Raw genomic sequence first — 19,927 nt, forward strand, 5'->3', positions numbered from 1 at the left:
GAAGGGAAGCTGGAGACCATGGCTCTGTAGCTGGGACTTCCTTATTTGTCCATGTGGGGCAACAACGATGGGACCACACTGTCATACAAACTTTTCTCGATTGCCAGATATGTCTCCACACATCTCCACTTCTGCGTGAGTGCTGAAAACCAGGTCAATTGGCAGAATCAGATCCTGACTTGCCATTTTGCTTTTAGCTGAAGTTCAGGACCAAGTTTCCAGACCCAGATTTACTCACTTCCCACCCCACACTTCGGTAATGCACAACTGTACGTGAGCCTCCCCCCCATGTCCTCCTTTCCATGTGAAGGAAACGCATGTGCAGGCCAGAAGGGAGTCACAGCATGGCTTTCAGGAAACCAGAAGGAAAGTAAGTTGACAAAATACTGATAGAACTACATGTGCTTGAGGAAGAATCAGGAAAAGGGAGGAGTGGCACAAGCCCAGAAAAATAGATATTGACCACTGACCACAGTTTCTTTCTTTTTTACTTGAAAAAGTAAGCCCTGGTGGCTGTTTTGTTTTTCTTTTGCAGTCATCTCTAACAAACAGTGACATCATCTTTGTGAAGTTGCATGCCCCTTGGGAGGTCCTGGGCAAATATGCTGAACTAATGAATGTAAGAATGCCTTTCAGGTAGGTGTAATTGTATTTTGTCTCAACCTCCAAAGTCACACTATACTGTAAAGCTAGTGTAATAGTAACACCAAAATGCACTGGGAAAAGCTCTTCTATAAGATACCACACATCTTTAGAAAATATAAATGGAGTACCTTAGATATCATATTCATTGCTGTTTCTTGTTAATGCTTGCAATTTCAGTACAATACTGGTTTGAAATTAAGGTGAGCTGTAGCAGTGCAGCTGTTTTCATGGGGTATTCTATCCTTAGGCCCTTTAACCCCTTCAATGCTGGAGCCCCCTGCATACTTGTGCGCTGCTGTTTTTTAAATGGACATTTCATTGAAATCAATGGGAGGTCAAGAAGATCCAGGTACGTAAGGCAGCACAGAAGGTGCATGTCTGTTGGACGTATCTGGTATGTTCAGCACCTGTAAATTGCTTATATAGTGTGTAATTATGGAAATACAGATTATAAATAAGTATCCTATCTAATAGGAGAACAATTCAGACTATAAATGCTTTTTTCTGTGGAGAAAATAAAGAACTTATATTAAATGCTACTGATAACCAAATTCATTCCACACTGTCATTCAGATTATTTTTATCATTTATTTAATATCATTTGCATGTTGGGCTCTGAAATTTTCTACATAAAATATTGATTTTACTCTGCTGGTTATCAGAACTGTTGAAATAGCATAAAGACTTCCACTGGAACTGACCAAAACCAATGCACTGAGAGGTCTTGATTCTTCTTTCGATTAGCAGGGTTTATAGATGCATAACTCCCTTGATTTTAATGGAATTACTCCTGAGCAAGAAAAGGATCAGACCCAGAATATGCAACTAGTGAGTTGGTGTCCTTTGTAGGATTTTTATTCCTGTTTTCTTATTACTTAAAGATGGAAAATGCCTCTGATATGAGACAAGCTGTAGCAGTACAGAACTTGCTAGGAAAAATGGATACAAATTAAGGATAAAATTGCAGGCTTATTCTGTATGTATTTTGGTTTTCATTTTCACAGCAAATCTTCAACTGTTCTTTCTTGTGCTTTTAGTGATAAAGAGAAAAATATAAAAGCTATCACAAGTCATTGCAAGATATTACTATTGTTTTAAAAAAGTGTTCTAGCCATAGAAGTAATGGGCTGGGCCAAAAGCATACGTCCTTTGACTTCTGTGGCATTCCTTGAGATGAACCTGCTCCAGTAAGAGGAGAAGGTCTTATGATTAAGAAATACACCAGGAACTCAGATTTTAGTCACTGTGAGCAGCTTGTTCTTTCCTGATCTGAAGTCCCTTTTTTGAAATCCGTCTCTCAGCAGATAGGAAAGTAGATGCCATACAGATTATATAGAAAGCATGGAAAATACTAAAGGTTTCTTGATCTGCTTCAGGACCACACTTCATTCTTTCCACATCCACAGAGAAAGAATTACTACAGTATTGTTAAGGGGAAATCATGGTGATTTACTAATGTCTGCTGGGCAGGCTCTTAAATTTTATTTTAAGAGCAACAGTACTGTTTATCATTTAAAAACAAGGACCAGCATTTTACAAAATGTCCACTAATCTAGACTGCCTGTTTCCAAGTGCCTTTGTCTGATCCCTTGTATTAAGGGCTGCTGATTGCTTACAGCTCCCAATATTTTAGGTTGAAATTGTCCAAGGTCCACACACCAGTGAATAAAATTCTTGCTGTTTCAAAGCAGGGGTGCCAAAACAGTGGATACCTCTGAATATTTGAAGCAAAATCAAGAACTGGATGGCATCTTCAGAAACACTTAGCTTTGACCCTTCTCTGCTCCTGCTGAGTAGAGCAAGATAAATAACACTATCTTATGGAGGAGTTGGCCAAAGGAGGCTGGCCAACATGAAATTGTTTTGAAAATTTCACTTCACTGGCACAATATGGACACTGATAACAAAAATAGTGTCAAAATATTATGCGTTACTTAAATTCTAAGTTCTGAAAATTAACCTGGAATTCTAACCAGTTTTTTTTCTATAGTTTATAAAGCATCAGTGCTGTCTTATTTTAGAAAGGTCCCAACCATGCTTGCTTCCAAAGCACTATAACAGCATTCCTACAGTACATTTAATATACATAAATATTCAGAATGAAAAGTGTGGTGTGAGCCCTTCATTTTCCAGAAGTGGTACAGTTCAGCGTTACACCATGGAACCTCTAAGAATATACAGAAACCACCTTGAGTTAAAAATTACCTCCAGCGGATGACAAAGTCAGCCTCTGGAGGAGGAAACCAGAGTTCAGGCAAGCACCCAAATCTTCCAGTAAGGAGTATCAGCCCCAAACCTACACATAAAAGCCCTTAGATTTTCTTAACTCTCATGAAGATGTGATCTTTCTGCTGAAGACGATGGGTCAAATCCTGACAGCTGTGGTGTTATAGGCACGTATGAGGAGAACAAGAGCTGCCAGCAGCAGAGTGGGACAGGAGGTGGACTCCCGGTTCTGGATCGACACAGGATGGTTAGGGGACCACTCTGCCTGCCCGCCCCAGACGACGTGAGCCCTGCAGGGCTGGTCAGGAAGCAGGCCAAGAGTGCGGTCAGCATGTGTCTGCTCCTGTACCCTTGTTTGCTCACTGGTTCCCCGGACACACTCCCACACAGCTTATGGCACTGACAACAGAAATCAGCTGTGCCTGCATGAGGGGCAGAGGGAGTGGCTGCATACTTGGGGGCGGTGCCGAGCACATGCTCATTTGCTTGTGTAGCCTATATTCTGTTTCAAGTGATGTTACCCCAACAGCAAGCACTGGTCCTGGTTGGTACTGCATGTGTCATGGCATATTGTAGCATCAGGTACCACTTTTCTGGCTTTTCTAAGTGATTCCCCTTGTGTTTCACCAAATGCAGTTTTAATAATTCACTAGCGGATGTGAGATAATTTATCCATATTTGTATCAGGCCTATAAAATTCCTGCAACAGTTTACGGACTTCTTTGAAAAAGAAACGTCTTTGGGTCCCTGTCTTTCACACATGACAAGTGGCAGAAAAAGAGAAGACAATGGGAAAACAATGTCCTTCTTGCAATTCAAACGCCACCAGAGTCTGTGTGGCTTCCTGTGACAGTTCTGTTAATCTCTCTTTTAGTCTCTTCCTCCACCTCTTACAGGCTTCTGTCTTCAATCTCCTTTCCTTCCTTGCTAGTTCATACTGTAACTGACGATGGGTTTTCTTCTCGACTGGCTTCATTTTTGCTGTTCTTCCAGGAGAAAAATCTATTACCTGCACCGCCGATACAAGTTCATGAACAGGTGAGTACAGTTCTTATGCCAGTCCAGTTTATCTTCATTTGGACCCAATAACAAAAATAATGGTTAAGGTCAAGCTGGAAGGAAAAGTTTATGAGCTGTGTTTGTAGGAAGGGTTGCGGGCATGATTACACACTGGGACATCTGCAAAAAAATACAGAAGTAACATTTTTAAGGCATCTGCCATGTGAAAGAGGCAATTCATTTTATCAGTGTTGCCTTTTTTAGGATGGAGTCTTCAATTGATGGAGTCTTTAAAAGAAGAATAAGTGTGTTAGTGCAAACACTGTGTCTTTCTTTTAATGTACCTCATTAGGGAGTTTCTTGGTGTTAAAATACCACAGTTACGGCTTTTTTTTTCATTTCCATGCACCTTGCTTACTTGTAATAGCGATGGCATTATTTATGTATTGCTTCCTCTGTGGGGATGCTTAGTACTTTGTTGGTAGATAGGAAGGCAATAAACCAAGTTAATCTCTGGTGTAATGTTATTGAGCTTGAGAAATTAGTATTTTTCAAGAATCTTTGAAGTGCTTTCACTCAATTATTAAATATCTTTAAGGTTATGTTTCATGCCTGTTTTATGCCTGACTTAACGCAATGAAAAACTTCCAAGCTGCAGTTTGCGTTTTCTTTCCGATACCTTGGACAGGTAAATGAAAATGTCTCCAAAAAGCCTAAAAAATACACAGGCTTGGCAAAGACCAGGTCATATGTTGGCATATGCTGTTGATGGAGTTTTCAAAAGGGTCTAGCATTTGATTTACTGTCTCACTCTGAGGTCAGTGGAAAACCTCCCATGAACCTCTGAGAGAGAAGAATTAGCTTTGAAAAATCCGCATTTTGGAGTAAACAGCTGTATCACTCTGCAGCTAATGTCAGTAGATGAACATCCATGGGAAAATAAATCACATATTATCACTCTGCTGTATGGGCCTATTAAAAAGCATTTTGTATATTAAATTCCATCACACTGTGCTGGTGATGAGAGTACCAGCATTGATCTCATGTTGTGGTATTTGCTTCTTTATATTAGTAAGGACCAAATGGGCTCTTTGTGGAGTTCAGACATTTCACCTAGTTGGCACAGGCTAATAGACGCACACAATTCTTCTAAAGCTTGTTGATGCTCCCCACTTTCCATCCCCACCTTACAATAAATACTATAGCACCTGTTAACTTTGGAATTTGTCTTGATTTTAATTAAGACATAGCTGCTTTGACTAAAGCAATAGATTAAAAGGAAAGAGTAGATGAAGATTCTAACCGTTATATGTGGTGTATGAAATTTTGCTTTACTTTCATTTTCTTATGAGTCAGGATGCGATTTAAAGTCAGTATGGGAAGAGGTATGATCTTTTTCTGGTATTTTAGTTCCTGAGTGATGACAACACTTGGCTAAATTCAATTTTTATGTTCAGGTCTATAAATAGCTACTTGAGGCAGAAAAGCTATAACTGAGTAGTCCCAGTGGAAAAAAAGAAAACATATTCAGCTTTATTTTCATTTATGTGAAACTCAGATATACAGCTTCAATAAAAGTATCTATATTCTCTACTCCTAGTTCAGTGAAGATTACAAGTAATTGAAGCCTTGGTCCATTTTTTTAAGCGAGGCCAAACATTATATTGACATTTGGGCAAAATTTATTTTAAAGAGGACTTTTGTTACAAGGTAAAGCGCAGAGCAAGTCACTTGCAACTTGTCAATCTGACTTGATTGAATTTTCTCTCTGAAAAATTCTAGTGATCCCAAAATTTCAAATAACAAAACTCCCCTTGTATATCCTAGAGAAAAGGAGGGGTATCAGGTACCTATACAGTACCTAGAACTCTACTTGCATTGTGGTTAAAAACTAAACTAAGACAATATCTAGCACTACAATATGTGTTAAGCTCTATCAAAGCTGAGCCAGAGATAAAAAACAGTCTTGATTCAAAACATTTTCTCCTAACTTCCTCTTTCCTTTGAAAAAATGATTCTATCCCTACCCCACTTCCTAGTGAGAAACCAGTTTCTTTGAAATTATTTGAGAAACCCCTTGTGTGAATTAAGCACAATATGTATCTTCCGAAAGAGGATACTGTGTAAAGACTAGACCTGGAGAGCAGGGGCAGGATTGAAGTGGAAGAGACTCTGTCTTTGAGACACTCTGTGAATTAAGACAGTGAATTTTTGCCATGTGAGGCTAACAAGTGTTTTTAAAGAAGGAATTTCAGAAGGGTATTATCATCAGATCTTCCACTCTCCTCTTTTGTTGTGGCTAACTCTACAGTGCCTCATCACTCCATGCACTCTATTGTTCTTGTGTAGGTTGCTCTGCTTTCCAAACAGTATTTCCCTCTTCAGCTGAGTACATAAGCTTCTCCATAAGGGAAAGTGAGGCATGGGTTAGCCTTGAAGAAGTGATAAAACACGATTGATTTTTAATACTGTCTCTGTGTTTGTTAGCACCAACACCACTCTTTCAGCTTTTTTTTTGAGAAATGCTCCTGCAGAGCATAAAGCCTGCACTGCTGGCTGATGGCACTGTCGGAGTGGCCTGGAGGCAAGTTAAGAGTTTGGTCATTTTTCTTTTCCAAGGAGATAAGTAGGGTTTTTTTCCCTAGGGATGGCTTTGCTGTACTGTGTGTTCTGGGCCTTGCAGAAAGGCTTTGCAACCTTTTCAGACCTGTTCATCAGCAGCGAAGGAGTGCGCTCACTGAGCATCCCAAGTAATCTGAGCCTTGGGAATGGCAAACCAGCCAAATTCTGGGTACACTCAATGAGAAGCCAACATGAATAATGCATTGCTCTTAAGGGGGCAAAGCACTCTGTGTGTGCTGTGTGTGCATGCATGGCGTGATAAACCTGCAGCACACATATCTCAAATGAGCACATTGACTTGCAGGATGGGTGGGAAAGGATTGCAGATTAACAAGGGTGTTAATAGCTTAGAGAATTCAAATGATTTTAGTCAACAAATAAGCATGGAATGGGGTATTTAGAAAACCTGCCTGATTTCTCTTCCCTTTTCCATACCCAGAGTCACTAAGCCTGCCAAATATGCAGTAATGCAGAGCTTGTGGCCTTTACAGAGGGAAAACTGGAGGCCAAGAGACAGGGAATCCCCCTGGAGAGAACTTAACTTTCCCCTTGTCATTCCTATCAGTGTCTGCACAGAGTAGCTCAAGGCTGTCAGGCTGGATGCTGCAACTGGAGAGTTACAGTTGGTCAGACCCTTTACAGCACTGGGATCTGACATCTCACCTGCACTCGGGCACAGATATTTGCAAACTACCTCCTCCCATGCTCTGAACTGCTGGGCCAGTGCAAACACTGACCATGAACAGTTTATGATTAATTGAGTATAAGTCTTATATTATGTTCACATACACATTCCAGTTCTTCCAAACAGTCCTGATGGTAAATTCCCCCCCCCCCCCCCCGCTATTCCCAGAATGGGAATACACAAATGGTACCAAAACAAGTAAGAATGGGAATACAAAACAAGTAGAGCTAATTTGTTTACAATTCTTAAATGTGCCCATGTTTAAACATTAGCATGAGCTTTCTTATCTAAGATAAAAATACCTGATGGGAGAAGGTTGAATATTCCAGGAAATATTGTATGTATTTTAAATGAAAGTACATAATAATTTCACATCACTTTCCCACACACTCAGCTGCTTGGGTTTGGATTGCCCTCCCTCAAAGTGACTGTGCAGAGCTAACAACATTTGCTGGTCATAGAGTTATTGCGCTGACTTCTGTCAAAAGAAAAGAAACAACTGCATTTCCAGTCCTTGAGCTTCATCCAGAACTGGACTTAAACTTCAAAGGATGTCGATTCATGCCCTTTATCTCCAGTCCTGGAAAGATTCATCCACTGACTGAAGTATGTGCATAGTCCATAATTTGTAGTCTATGATTTTTGCAGGCAGGGGACACTGATTAGGACTTGAAGGTGTTAGGAACTTCTGAGAGAGTAGGGCTCATTGTGCCAGACATCTCATCTTTCCTATGTGTTTTTCCTTATAACATTTCAGTTTAGATTTGAATTTGGTTTAGATTGTCTTCTTCAATCAGCTCTGATTCTTCCCTTTCCCTTCATTTCAGTGTGCATCTTTGCATGAGTGCACTTGCAGTTAAATCTGCCCTTTCTCCAGCTTGATCTTAGTTTGCTTTCACCTTCTAAATGTAAGAATCTGCGTAGCAGTCACCTATTAATCTATACACTGAGTATTCTGGTTTCATGGAGGTTGTAGTATTGCAAGACAGTACAATTGAACCAAATAAACAAAGTAGCCTGGTTTTAATAGCATCAATTGCGAGGTAAGAATCCGTATGGAGAGCAGTAAAGAGATGCAGCTTGCTGGGGTTTAGCTGCCAAAGCTGTCTGTCACAGTCTCTGCTGTTCTAATGTTTATATGTCCAAAGTGTAATGTGTCAATTAAGCCTGAAATTTAAACTAACTGAAAAGCTGAGAAATAAAGGTTTAGAGAGTTGCTAAGAGCTTACTGGGCTTAATAAGATTTATAGCAGCATGTAACATCAGCATTATTTTTATGTTGAGACAAAATAAGATGTTCCTCTGCTGAAAGCTGGTTATTAATAATCAAGTTCAGCATGTATAATTTGGTCTGCCTTGAAACAGTCAAAAGACATTGCATCTTTTCCAGCTGTAAATATTAAGTGACCTAGTTTGCCAGCATGTGTTCTTTGTAAGTGCTCTGTAATGTAATGAAAAAACACTATCTCAAATGCTCACGCTTTTCATGTGCTGCAGGATCGAGAAACAAATAAGCAGGTTTCGAGGATGGTTACCTAGAAAGCCAATGAAACTGGACAAGGAGACATTGCCAGATCTGGAGGAGAATGACTGCTATACTGCCCCATTCAGCCAACAAAGGATCCATCAGTGAGTATTTTATTATATCTTAATTACAAGATGAAAACTTTTCCTTCTGAATTCACCCTGGAAAAAATCAATTTCTTCAGATTAGTTCTTTGTCACAAAAAGGGAGAGATAGAGAGTCCTGAGAGAGCATAAAGTCTGTCTACATTTCTAATAATTAAAGGTCCAGCTCAAAGCTAAAGAAAATAAATGGAAAAGTTCTTTTTAATTCACTGGAATTTCAATTACATCCTTAAAGTAGTCAAATGTCTAATTCTCTCTGGGGTCAGAATTGCAGTTGTTCTTTGTCACTTAAAGATGTGATTAAAACTTATTTTTCAGCATTTCTATGTCTTTAGCATAATCAAAATTAGTCCTTCTAACACTGATGGTTGAAATAAACTGATACTGTGCTTCATTCCTAGTTATGACTATAGAACAAACAGAACTCTAGAACTCTAGAGAATGTAATTTCATTTGTATTTCTCTGTCTTTTACTTTTATAGAAGCAAAACTGCTTGCAAAATGCCACCTGTCAGTGACACTTGTCCAAGCTTACCAATGGCACCAGTGTTGCACCAATGTCCCTAGAGAAATCATTTGACTACTAGAAGCCTTTATTCACTTGAAAAATGCAAAACAGAAAAAGCCCCACGTGACTTTCAGATCCCATGTTGAATTTCAGGGCTGTCAAATTTTGGAGAAAGAGGGTGTCTTATTGGTAGTTACAGTGTTTGTGACATGGGAAACAATCATTGCCTAACTGAGAACAAAATCACAAAGAATAGGCAGCACTGACCAGGGTACTAACAGAAAACACAGAATGAATTACAGGCAGCTCAAAGTCTAAAAATCTGAAATATGTGATTTTGTTCAGGGAGAAGCCAAGTTGATGTAATGCTCTTAAATGCCTCACTTTCAACAATTTTTCAGGGATTTGATTTATTAGCTGCAATAGGAATGAATAAAATAGACCTCCTGTGCCATAATGCCTTCTGCCATTATGGGGAGCAGGATGAAGCCCCCATAATCCTAGGGAAAATGGTTAGCAACCTGCTATACCACTTAGACACACACAAGTCTATGAGGCCGGATGGGATACACCCAAGGGTACGGAGGGAGCTGGCAGAAGTGCTCACCAAGCCACTTTCAATCATCTGTCAGCAGTCCTGGCTAACTGGGGAGGTCGCAGTTGACTGGGGGTTAGCAAATGTGATGCCCATCTACAAAAAGGGCCAGAAGGAGGATCTGGGGAACTACAGGCCTGTCAGTCTGACCTCGGTGCTGGGGTAGGTTATGGAGCAGATCATCTTGAGTGCCATCACACATGTACAGCAACTAGGCGATCAGGCCCAGTCAGCATGGGTTTATGAAAGGCAGGTCCTGCTTGACTAACTCGATCTCCTTCTATGACAATGTGACTCACTTAGTGGATGAGGAAAAGGCTGTGGATGTTGTTTACCTGGACTTTAGCAAAGCCTTTGACACGGTTTCCCACAGCATTCTCCTGGAGAAACTGGCAGCTCATGGCTTGGACAGGTATACTCTTCGCTGGGTAAAAAACTGGCTGGATGGCCGGGCCCAAAGAGTTGTGGTGAATGGAGTTAAACCCAGTGGTGGCTGGTTGCAAGTGGTGTTCCCCAGGGCTCAGTATTGGGGCCAGTTCTGTTTAATATCTTTGTCAATGATCTGGACGAGGGGATCGAGTGCGCCCTCAGTAAGTTTGCAGATGACACCAAGTTGGGTTGGAGTGTTGATCTGTTTGAGGAGAGGAAAGCTCTACAGAGGGACCTGGACAGGCTGGATTGATGGGCTGAGGACAACTGTATGAAATTCAACAAGGCCAAGCGCTAGGTCCTGCACTTGGGTCACAACAACCCCATGCAATGCTACAGGCTTGGGAAAGAGTAGCTGGAAAGCTGCCTGGCGGAAGAGGACCTGGGGGTATTGGTTGACAGCCAGCTCAATATGAGCCACAGTGTGCCCAGGTGGCCAAGAAGGCCAATAGCATCCTGGCTTGTATCAGAAATAGTGTGGCCAGCAGGACTAGGGAAGTGATTGTCCCCCTGTACTCGGCACTGGTGAGGCCACACCTTGACTACAGTGTTCAGTTTTGGGCCCCTCACTACCAGAAAGACACTGAGGGACTGGAGCACGTCCAAAGAAGAGCAACGAAGCTGGTGAAGGGTCTAGAGAACAAGTCATCTGAGGAGCAGCTGAGGGAACTGGGGTTGTTTAGGCTGGAGAAAAGGAGGCTGAGGGGAGACCTTATGGCTCTCTGCAACTACCTGAAAGGAGGTTGTAGTGAGGTGGGTGTTGGTCTCCTCTCCCAAGTACCAAGTGATAGGACAAGCGGAAACGGCCTCAAGTTGTGCCGGGGAGGTTTACACTGGATATGAGGAAAAATTTCTTGACTGAAAGGGTTATCAAGCCCTGGAACAGGCTGCCCAGGGAAGGGGTTGAGTCACCATCCCTGGAGGTATTTAGAAGATGAGTATACGTGGTGCTTAGGGACATGGTTTAGGGCTGGACTTGGCAGTGTTAGCTTTACGGTTGTACTCAATGATCTTAAGGGTCTTTTCCAGCCTAAATGATTCTATGATTCTATGATTCTATAAGTGGTGTCTTTCTAAAGACAGCAGAAAAACAAAACCAGGTGCAAATCTCCAGGGAAATTTCAGTAGAAGTCTGCTCCTAGCACCAGTCACCAGAAATTTTGATGTCTGGGTTGATATTTTTATTAATAGTAATATTAACTACTAACTTCCCTTAAAATTACAGCACATAAGAAAGTTTTTTGTGTCTGGAAGGAGAATTGGCATATATGAACCAGAATATTTTTTCCATTCTTCTGCCTTGCTCACGTTTGTGTTAGTAAACTGGCGGGGGGGGGGGGAGGGGGCAGGTATTAAATAATGTGTTAGTTTCATTAAGATTTCTGCTGTTGTTTGGCACTTCTACATCATTGCAGACTTTGAAGCTCTACTCCCCAGCAGGCCTGACATTTTCTGCTTTGCTTTCTGTGTAGTCCTCCATTCCTTTTGTGTGGGGACTGATAAAATGCTGGCTGAGCTGCCCTCCTTCTCCCAAAAGGTGCTGGCTTTGACAGGATTCTTGTGTTCCTGTCATGCTCCAGCCCATTGCCTGTGTCTGCCTTATTCTGCTTCACTCAGATTTTGAAATATAATGACTTGTTCGATATTTGTCTAGTGAGTTGCATCCAGGCATTTTAATTGTTCCAAGAATTTCAGGGTATGTTGGTAAGCAGAGCATTTCAGGAACATCTGTAGTATGTGCTTTTAATCTTTGACCGTGGAGTGCGAGTATCAAATAATTGGAAATGTAGAGTTAAAAAGAATTATTTTATTAGTATCAGTTAACAGTCAAGAAGTGTATTATGTTGGAGTTCACTTACTTTGTTGCAAATTGCTGCTTACTTTGTGCAAATTGCTGCTTTTTCTAAAATACACAGAAACATTCTGTTGAAAGACCTGTGTATAATGAGCCAGTAGTAAAGATGTCCACCTATCCCCAACCATGGGGAAGGTATGAGTAGAAATGCATTTTTTTTATTTATGTTTATCCCAACACATATTAACTGATGTAGTAATTACTGTGACTGGCACCTTCATTTGCTTGAGTCAGTTGTGCCAGATGAGGGTTTGATCACTAAGAAAATGATTTCTCTTTCACCTCTACCCACTGCTAAGTGTAGTAACCTTCACAAGGGCAGTATCGATAATTGTCGCCTACTCAGAACAGTAACAGAAATGCTCCAAAGTTGATAAAAGCCTGCCTCCGTATTAGATTAAAGCTTCAGTTTTCAGTTGTCACTGTTGCATTACATAAGCTTTTACTTGCTTTTTAACAAGTAAAAAAGTTACTAATTGAGTATTTTTATTTTTTTTAAACCTGTCAGGGCTTTTCTTTAAATTTCTAACCCAGAGCCCCACAATACTGTTTTAGGAATGTGAAGATAAGTAGTTACTGAAATTCTTGAGCTGCAGAAATGAAGAATTGCCATCTACAATAATGTTATGATAATTTAGCTTGCAGTTTGTCAGTGGTAGGAAAAGTCCATGCATTTTCATATTTGGTGTAGTTAAGGTTTTGCTAGAGTGCTCTTACCATACCATACTGCCATTACAATGCAATTATAATGGAGGCTACATAATTGTCATGGGCAGTTACTTGTGGAGTTCAAATTGTCTTCAACAAGTACATCATCCTGTAGACTAGAATAAAACAGTGACAGTCTCTTCCCTACTCTTGGGCTTTGAGATGTAACTTTGCATCTCTTTCCATCACACACTTGTGCCAAACTGATTCAGACAGAACATGCACAGGACAGGGCAGGGTCCCAGTACCGCATCGATGCTCCACTGGCTAACCTCAGTGTGGTTTAAGACTTTTAATCCAACATAGGGCCATTTTTTGAGGAAGGAAAATGTTTATAACATGTTGAGTTCTTGAAGTCCTCAGAGAATGGAGAATAAAGGCAAGGCTTTCAGTCCTTTTGCACTGTGTTAAGGTGGTAGCTGAAAAATGTCACTAGTGTCTGCTTTTTATCAGATCTTATGTACAGATTTTGAGTTTCAAGTTTATAGTAAAAAAGATTAATTTTTCTTGCAAATCTGGAATCCTAAGTGAGAAGAAGAGGTGAGTGAGAAGTACATTAAACTGTTCTTTAAGAAATAACCACAGGAGCCTAAAACATATAAACAGTCTTTCAATTACACTAATGAGGATTTTTCTGGATATTGTACAAGTATTTCTGGAGAGCAAGATATGTACTTTTGCCAGTTGAACCTATCTAGGATTTCTGTGTTGTCATAAATCAATGTTTATCCAAGACATGCTGAAGAATTGCTTAATGGCCATGTAGTAAATCATTCACAGATACAACCATCTTGGAAGCGTAAATCATATACTGAGTTTTCAGATAAGATCTCCATGTCCTCACTGTAGGTTTTGCCACATACCATAGGTGGAGGTTGCGGAATTCTTCCTTCTTTCCTGGTTTTATTTGCTTTTAATTTTCTAAAATATTATTCCTTAAATATTCATATGAGCTTGTCCATGTTTGATGTTTGTCCAAATATTGCAGTATTGCAATCTGGGTCTGGAATTCCTTATTTCTTCCTTTCTTCATAGCCTCAGACATTTTTCACCTCAGCAAAGAACAAGCAGTTTATCTTTTTTGATCTAGCCACAGTTTGCACATCCAGGTCTCTAGTCTGATACAGGTGAAGTTTAAAACATGGTATGAGTACAGTCTTCATTTGTGATAGCTGCTTTTAGAAAGCATGGAATGACAGATGACTGACAGTACTTAACAATGCAGAGTCTGGGAAGGAAAATAGTTCAGATCAAAACCAGCAAGGCCTGATCAGACCTTTTTTCAATAGGAATTAATATTTTTGAAATAAAAAAGGCCAGATGTGGAGAAAGGTTAGCTTTCAGAAAAAACTAAATTTGTGTTAAGAGACACAGCTAATCATCTGCCCTCCCTCCAAAACAGGCAAAGAAGAAAACTGCTAGAATCACATTTGTAAGATGTGCCTATAACTTTTGCAGTATGGCTTCAGGTTTTCTTTTAAAGGCATTATGGCATATCTTATAGGGTATATCACAAAATTGTCAGTACAAGAGAAGACCTAAATTCATCTGATTTCCTAAATAATAGGAAATCTCTTTTTGGAGGAAGGAAGCTCTGGCTGGCTGAGGGAAGTATTTTTTTGGAATTGTGTGGAATACAAAATGATAATATTCAAGATAGACTTCTGAGTAGTATCTCTCTTCTGCAGCCACAGCTTGGGAAGGGCTTTATTTATGCCAAAGCATTTCTTCTGAAAATTATCAGTTACAAGAATGCACAGTTTACAATATATGAAAAATGTTTTCCATCAGACATGATGATAATTAGTTATTTTTCTACTACATCTTAGTTATTTTATGTAGTGAGCTGCTAGTCAGCTGGGAATAGTAACAGTAGTAATTAGCTGCAATTTCTTAGATAGCTGCGTACTAGCTAGGAAAATGCGTTTAATTGCTGTTTAGACATTTCAAACTTTATATCAGGAGCTATTTTCCCCTTTTTTTTTCTTCCAAATGTGCTAAACTCTCTGGTTAAATTTTAATCTAACATATAATTGAATAAACCACTGAAAAATAAATATTTTTTATTACTTCACTGAAAATTAGATTAAAAATTTACACAATTAGGAAGACTAGGATAATATCTGGATTAATTAAACAAAAATGGCCCTGTATACCAGGGGTTAATGGAGGTATTCTCATTTGTACTATATCCCCTTGTGGTACATGAGGATCTCGTCCTGTATCTTTGTCACATTTCCAAGATATGTGTCTCTCAGGGTGGAGTTACATTTTAAGCTTTCTCTGATGCTCAGATTGGCCATCATAAATGCCATCCCCACCAAGATGATCTGTGCCCATGTCTCCCTGAACTGCTTCACCCCAAGATCATGGATGGGTCAGGGAGCTGCTACCACTGGAGACAAGGCACAGTGCTGCATGGACGCTTACTTGTTTTGAACCAGGATGGTCATTCTTGTGCTTATATTCATCTACAGTGTAATAACTATACATTTGCAAATTACTTTTTATAAGCAGGGAATCACAGTTCTGTAAGATTCCTGCTCTTAAACAAATCTTCATGCAACCAAACTTGTAATGGGTTTTTTAAATTCTCTCTGATTCTGGAAGTTTTAATTGCCTGGCAAACTGAATGAAACAGGGCATCCCTGAAAAATACATAAAGCTCATTCTATCTCAGATGAATGTTCCTGAGTGAACCAATTTAAATTAAGAAGTGATTTGGGTGTCAGGGTGGTTTGGGGGGAAGGGCAGAGGAGGGTGGAGGAGAGATTCAGCACTTTCATGACTCTCTATTTTACTTTAGCAGTTTTGAGTCTGTGATGTGCCACATCTGAAACAGACAAAACCACTAATACATTCTTCATCCCAAAGTGATCCTGTTTTAGGCACACGATGTGAAAAGTCCCTGATAACCATAAATAAACATTTTATTTTAGATTATCAGAAAGTCAGCTGCAGCCTTAAAAGTCAGGCAAAATGAAAATAAATAGAAAGTGATAATAACATACCCATTTTCAAACAAATAAGCTACAGGGATGTGTGGTAATATTCTCACTGGAATACTGCAGGCTCATCTTGTTGCTGCTACTACAGCTGATGATTTTCTTTCTCTGATGTTAAATGAGGTAAAAACCTGCTATTGCCTCAGCCGTCAAAAGCTAGCTACCGCCAGTGGCTTACCTGGGAGTGCAAAGGGTTAGGCATTTTTCCTGCACTTAAAGAATACACGTCTCATATAGCGATTACTACTTCAGACAATATCTGTGCTTTTAGTTTGTACTGCTTCCAGCAATAGACGTTTGCTTGGAACATATCTTTTCGTATGGTGAGTGTCAGACAACAAATGTTTCAGTGTCTGGGGATCCTGCAGAGTAAAATGCACATTGATACGTGCATGCACACATTCTCACTTTGTAGCTTTGTAACCAGACCATGGATGTTCAGATTTCAGCTTGTATATCTTACCAGTACAGCAGAAAATAGCCTTTTCTTGCCTTTTGCTTCTCCAAAATAAATGGAAAAGTAAAACCTTTTTTTTTTTTTCAAATGGGCGTTAGACAAAGATTCAAGAGCTAAATTTACCCCTAAAGGGTTTGTACAACCTGCAAAATTACCAAAGAGAATGTATGAACAGGAATTCTTTGGCAGTTTGTTCATGGTTGAATTTGCATTAATTTGAGGGCCTTCTTTGGATGACAGTTAGTTTTGCTGTGCTTTGTTATCCATGGAAAGATAGTTTGAGATCTCCAGTTCAGAGTCTAATTAAGAAAGCTACAAATATAATTTCAAAGCAATTAACCTTCACTGACTCTTAATGTCGCTTACAGTATGAATGTAAGAGCAGTATTTCCACAATGACATTTTTAAAAGGGACTTTAATTAAGGATCAACTCTGGAACCTTTCCTGCCAGAAGTGCTCTCATTATCTTCATTGGGATTTTCCTTTTGAGTAAGGACAGCTCACACAAATAAGACTTACAGGACCAGGCTAATGGTTATAACTGTTGTGGAATAAATCACTGGCTTTATTATCTACCTATACATTAACTTCACAGGTAATAAAAATAACAGTGTATTAATCCTTACTTATTTTTTATCTTACAAATGAGGTGACAAAATGATCAAAACCTTCAACTGAACTGTCTCCTAAATAAAGCCTGAACCCTTACTGAGCCTGAAAACAAGCTGTATTGCTCTTATGAATATTCAAGACCTTGTGCATATTGAAATTCTAACACGGGCAGCAGAAACAGAACAGCTGAGGAAACTGTTCCATCTGAAAGCAACAAGGGTTAAAAAGCTCTCTAGAAAGCCTCTGCCTTGTGCAGTTTATAGCTCAGTAATGTCCGATGAATGTTTATCTACACCTAGTTTGGAAATGTCTTCAGCTCTGGCCCCTGTGAACTGAAATTTGAAGGGTAAGATTCTCCACAGACTGAGAAAGTCTTTCTCCTCTGAATTCCTCATTAGATGCTGTAGACCATGAAATAGCCTTGATGGCTATTCTGTGAATATGGATTTACCACTCCCATTCAGAGAGAAGACAACCTGGAGCACAAAAATGTTGGAGGAAGAAATGCCCATAAAGTGTGGGAGAGAAGGGTGGTGGTAGAGAGGGATAAGTGCTGCACCGAACTGCATGATTCTCACCTGACAAGAGCAACTCCTGTGATTTTGGAGATATATTGAAACCTCCCTGGCATTGTCCTAATTTATGTCAACCTCTAACTGGGATGTTGTATCACGTGGTTACAACTACTTGAGATATTCTTGACCTTTCAATGCCTCCCACTTGTGTCTGCCTATTTTTGTTTCCTGTGCCAGAGCTCCCTACCCCCTTGGTTATGGTGATACTGCTCTTTCTGGGGCTACTCTACAGACAATTTCACAGATCATTTATCTGAGTATTTGAGTTAAACAAAAGAAAAAAAATCCTGTGATTTTTATATTCAAGAATAGGTGAGGATTATTTTTAACCTTTACCACATGCAATTCCATCCAAAAACAATGATATTGTTAGTGACAGCCTAGGACATCCAGAGGACTTATTGTGGCACTCTTTTTTCACCTTTGGTGAACTCTAGCATCTCTTCTGCATCTGTGTCTCCATGAGTAATGTTGGAAAACACTGAAGGGCATGTTCTTGGCCTATTCTAGTCACGGTGAGTTCTCCCTCTCTTCTGCCCCTCTTGCCCTCAGATGCCTTTTACTGCCACAAGGATGGGCATGGCAGAACCTCTGCAGATCTCATACTCACAGTGTTTTAGGACAGCTTCAGCTAGTTCTGGAATAGGCAGAGTTCATGGCAGTTATTATACTGAGGTGTTGACATCTGCTCCACAGACATCTGGTTGTTCCTTCTCAGCCAAGTGAGATCAAAAGCTATAACAACACAACTGCTAAGTTTACAAATGAATGCAAATTACTAAAGTGTTTGTTTAAACAAGTAGTTCTCATTTATTTTTAAGATTGCATAATGTTTGGTTTTTGCCTTTTTTTCATTCATGATGCATGAAAACAGAAGTGACTAAATGCAGAAAAACTATTAACATACTTGTCCAAAAAAGTTGCTGAAGTAACTACCTGTAGTTGCAGTCTGACATAGTCATGATAACAGATGAGCAAAATAACCTTATATCACAAGGAGAATAGATTAATATTATTGGTGTTACCTAGATCAACATTGCTAGTTTCCCAGATAAGGTGATTAAATTCTCAGTTGAATCCTACAAGAACTCATAGCTAAGTCAGAATGAAAATTACTGTGCTGTTTTGATTTCGTAAGTTATCTTCACAGTTCTTTTTCAATGCTGTCTGGGAGGTGAGATCTTGGAGAGGAAAGTCAGACATTGAAAGAAAATTAAACAAAGTGGGAAAAACACTGTTCATTTCTGTTTTACTACTGTCTCTTAGTTTGTTTCTGCTGCTACTAAAATGGCCTAATACAGAGCTCCAGCTTCAGCTGGAAACAATGCTGTTCTGTCTGCTTCAGAGTTTAGATTGGTTTTTTATCTAATTTCTTATGCATTAAGATTTATGTGATGACAGTATTTCCTTTTTTCTCGAAGTCTTTTTAATAATTATTATTTTACATACTGATTACTTTCAACTAAATTTGGTACAGGTGTAGCTGTCTCAAAGATAATCACAGTCTTATTTACTTTGTGAGTATCAGCAGCTTGAAATGGAATAGTGGCCCAAAATTGTGCCTGTACAGAACAGGCAGTGGCCAGTGCACACCAGTTGTATATGCTGTTTGGTAGCAGCCCACTGGTAAATCAGCACACACAGGGTGGTCAGCCAATGTGCATAAATCAAATTACTTTCAATAGGTACTGTAGGGCATGTGTAAGACTTTGGGAATAGTAGGGGTGTGGGAAGAAGCCAGAAGTACAGTACTGAGTAGATTGTGGACACAGAAATGACCTGTGAGTATCTGGAGTGGGGTGGGAAAGGAGTCATGAGATAGTAACCTCTAGAAAACCAGGTTTCATTAATTATGGTGCTCTTGGAGCAATTTGTCTTTTATACCTTTACTTTGGGATTTTTTAAATTATCTTTGAAGCTGAACATAGATTGTCTTGTATGGAAAATTTGGCAGAGAATTTTGATAATAAAGAGGGAGCATATGGAGTCCCCAAAGTCCAGAAACTGGACTCCTTGCCTGTTTTTCCAAATTACTGTGGAGGTGCAAAGCCATGTATGATTTCCCATGAGTAAAGATTCATTCAGAAAAAGCGGGTTTTCATTTGGGTAAAATTACCTGAGGGGAAAACTGAGCAGTGGATCCCATGTTGTGCAGAAGAGAAGGTGACATAAATCCATGCCAAGCTCCCTATTAAGATGATCTCTGTTACAAGTCAGATTTGTCTAGTGTGCAGTCCTACAAGCTGGTCTCTCTGACATCTCTATGATTTTACTATTTTATTTATCAGTTTATTCAATTCCCTAGCTCTTCACCGACACAGAGGAGGAAAACAGTCTTACCTCCTATCCAAAGTATTTTTAAAAAGTATAACCCTT

General features: G+C 39.6%; 1 protein-coding gene across 11 annotated transcripts in view; it reads left to right on the top strand.

The window, feature by feature from the left end:
* The window catches only part of ANO4 (anoctamin 4), a 143,982-nt gene that overhangs the window by 60,711 nt on the left and 63,344 nt on the right, over positions 1–19,927 (top strand). For 8 of the 11 annotated variants that reach the window (XR_012043229.1, XM_072866324.1, XM_072866334.1 and 5 more), the window contains 4 exons: positions 536–636; positions 893–994; positions 3,865–3,909; positions 8,675–8,806. Coding sequence is in view for 10 of the 11 variants with exons in the window: in XM_072866324.1 (XP_072722425.1) it covers positions 536–636; positions 893–994; positions 3,865–3,909; positions 8,675–8,806 (380 nt within the window). In the remaining variant the exon portion in view is untranslated. Of the gene's footprint in view, positions 1–535; positions 637–892; positions 995–3,802; positions 3,910–8,674; positions 8,807–19,927 lie in introns of all 11 variants that reach the window. The other 3 variants (XM_072866366.1, XM_072866407.1, XM_072866398.1) reach the window with 2 other exon arrangements.

The sequence above is a fragment of the Ciconia boyciana genome, chromosome 1 (assembly GCF_034638445.1).
Source record: "Ciconia boyciana chromosome 1, ASM3463844v1, whole genome shotgun sequence".
Lineage (NCBI taxonomy): Eukaryota > Metazoa > Chordata > Aves > Ciconiiformes > Ciconiidae > Ciconia > Ciconia boyciana.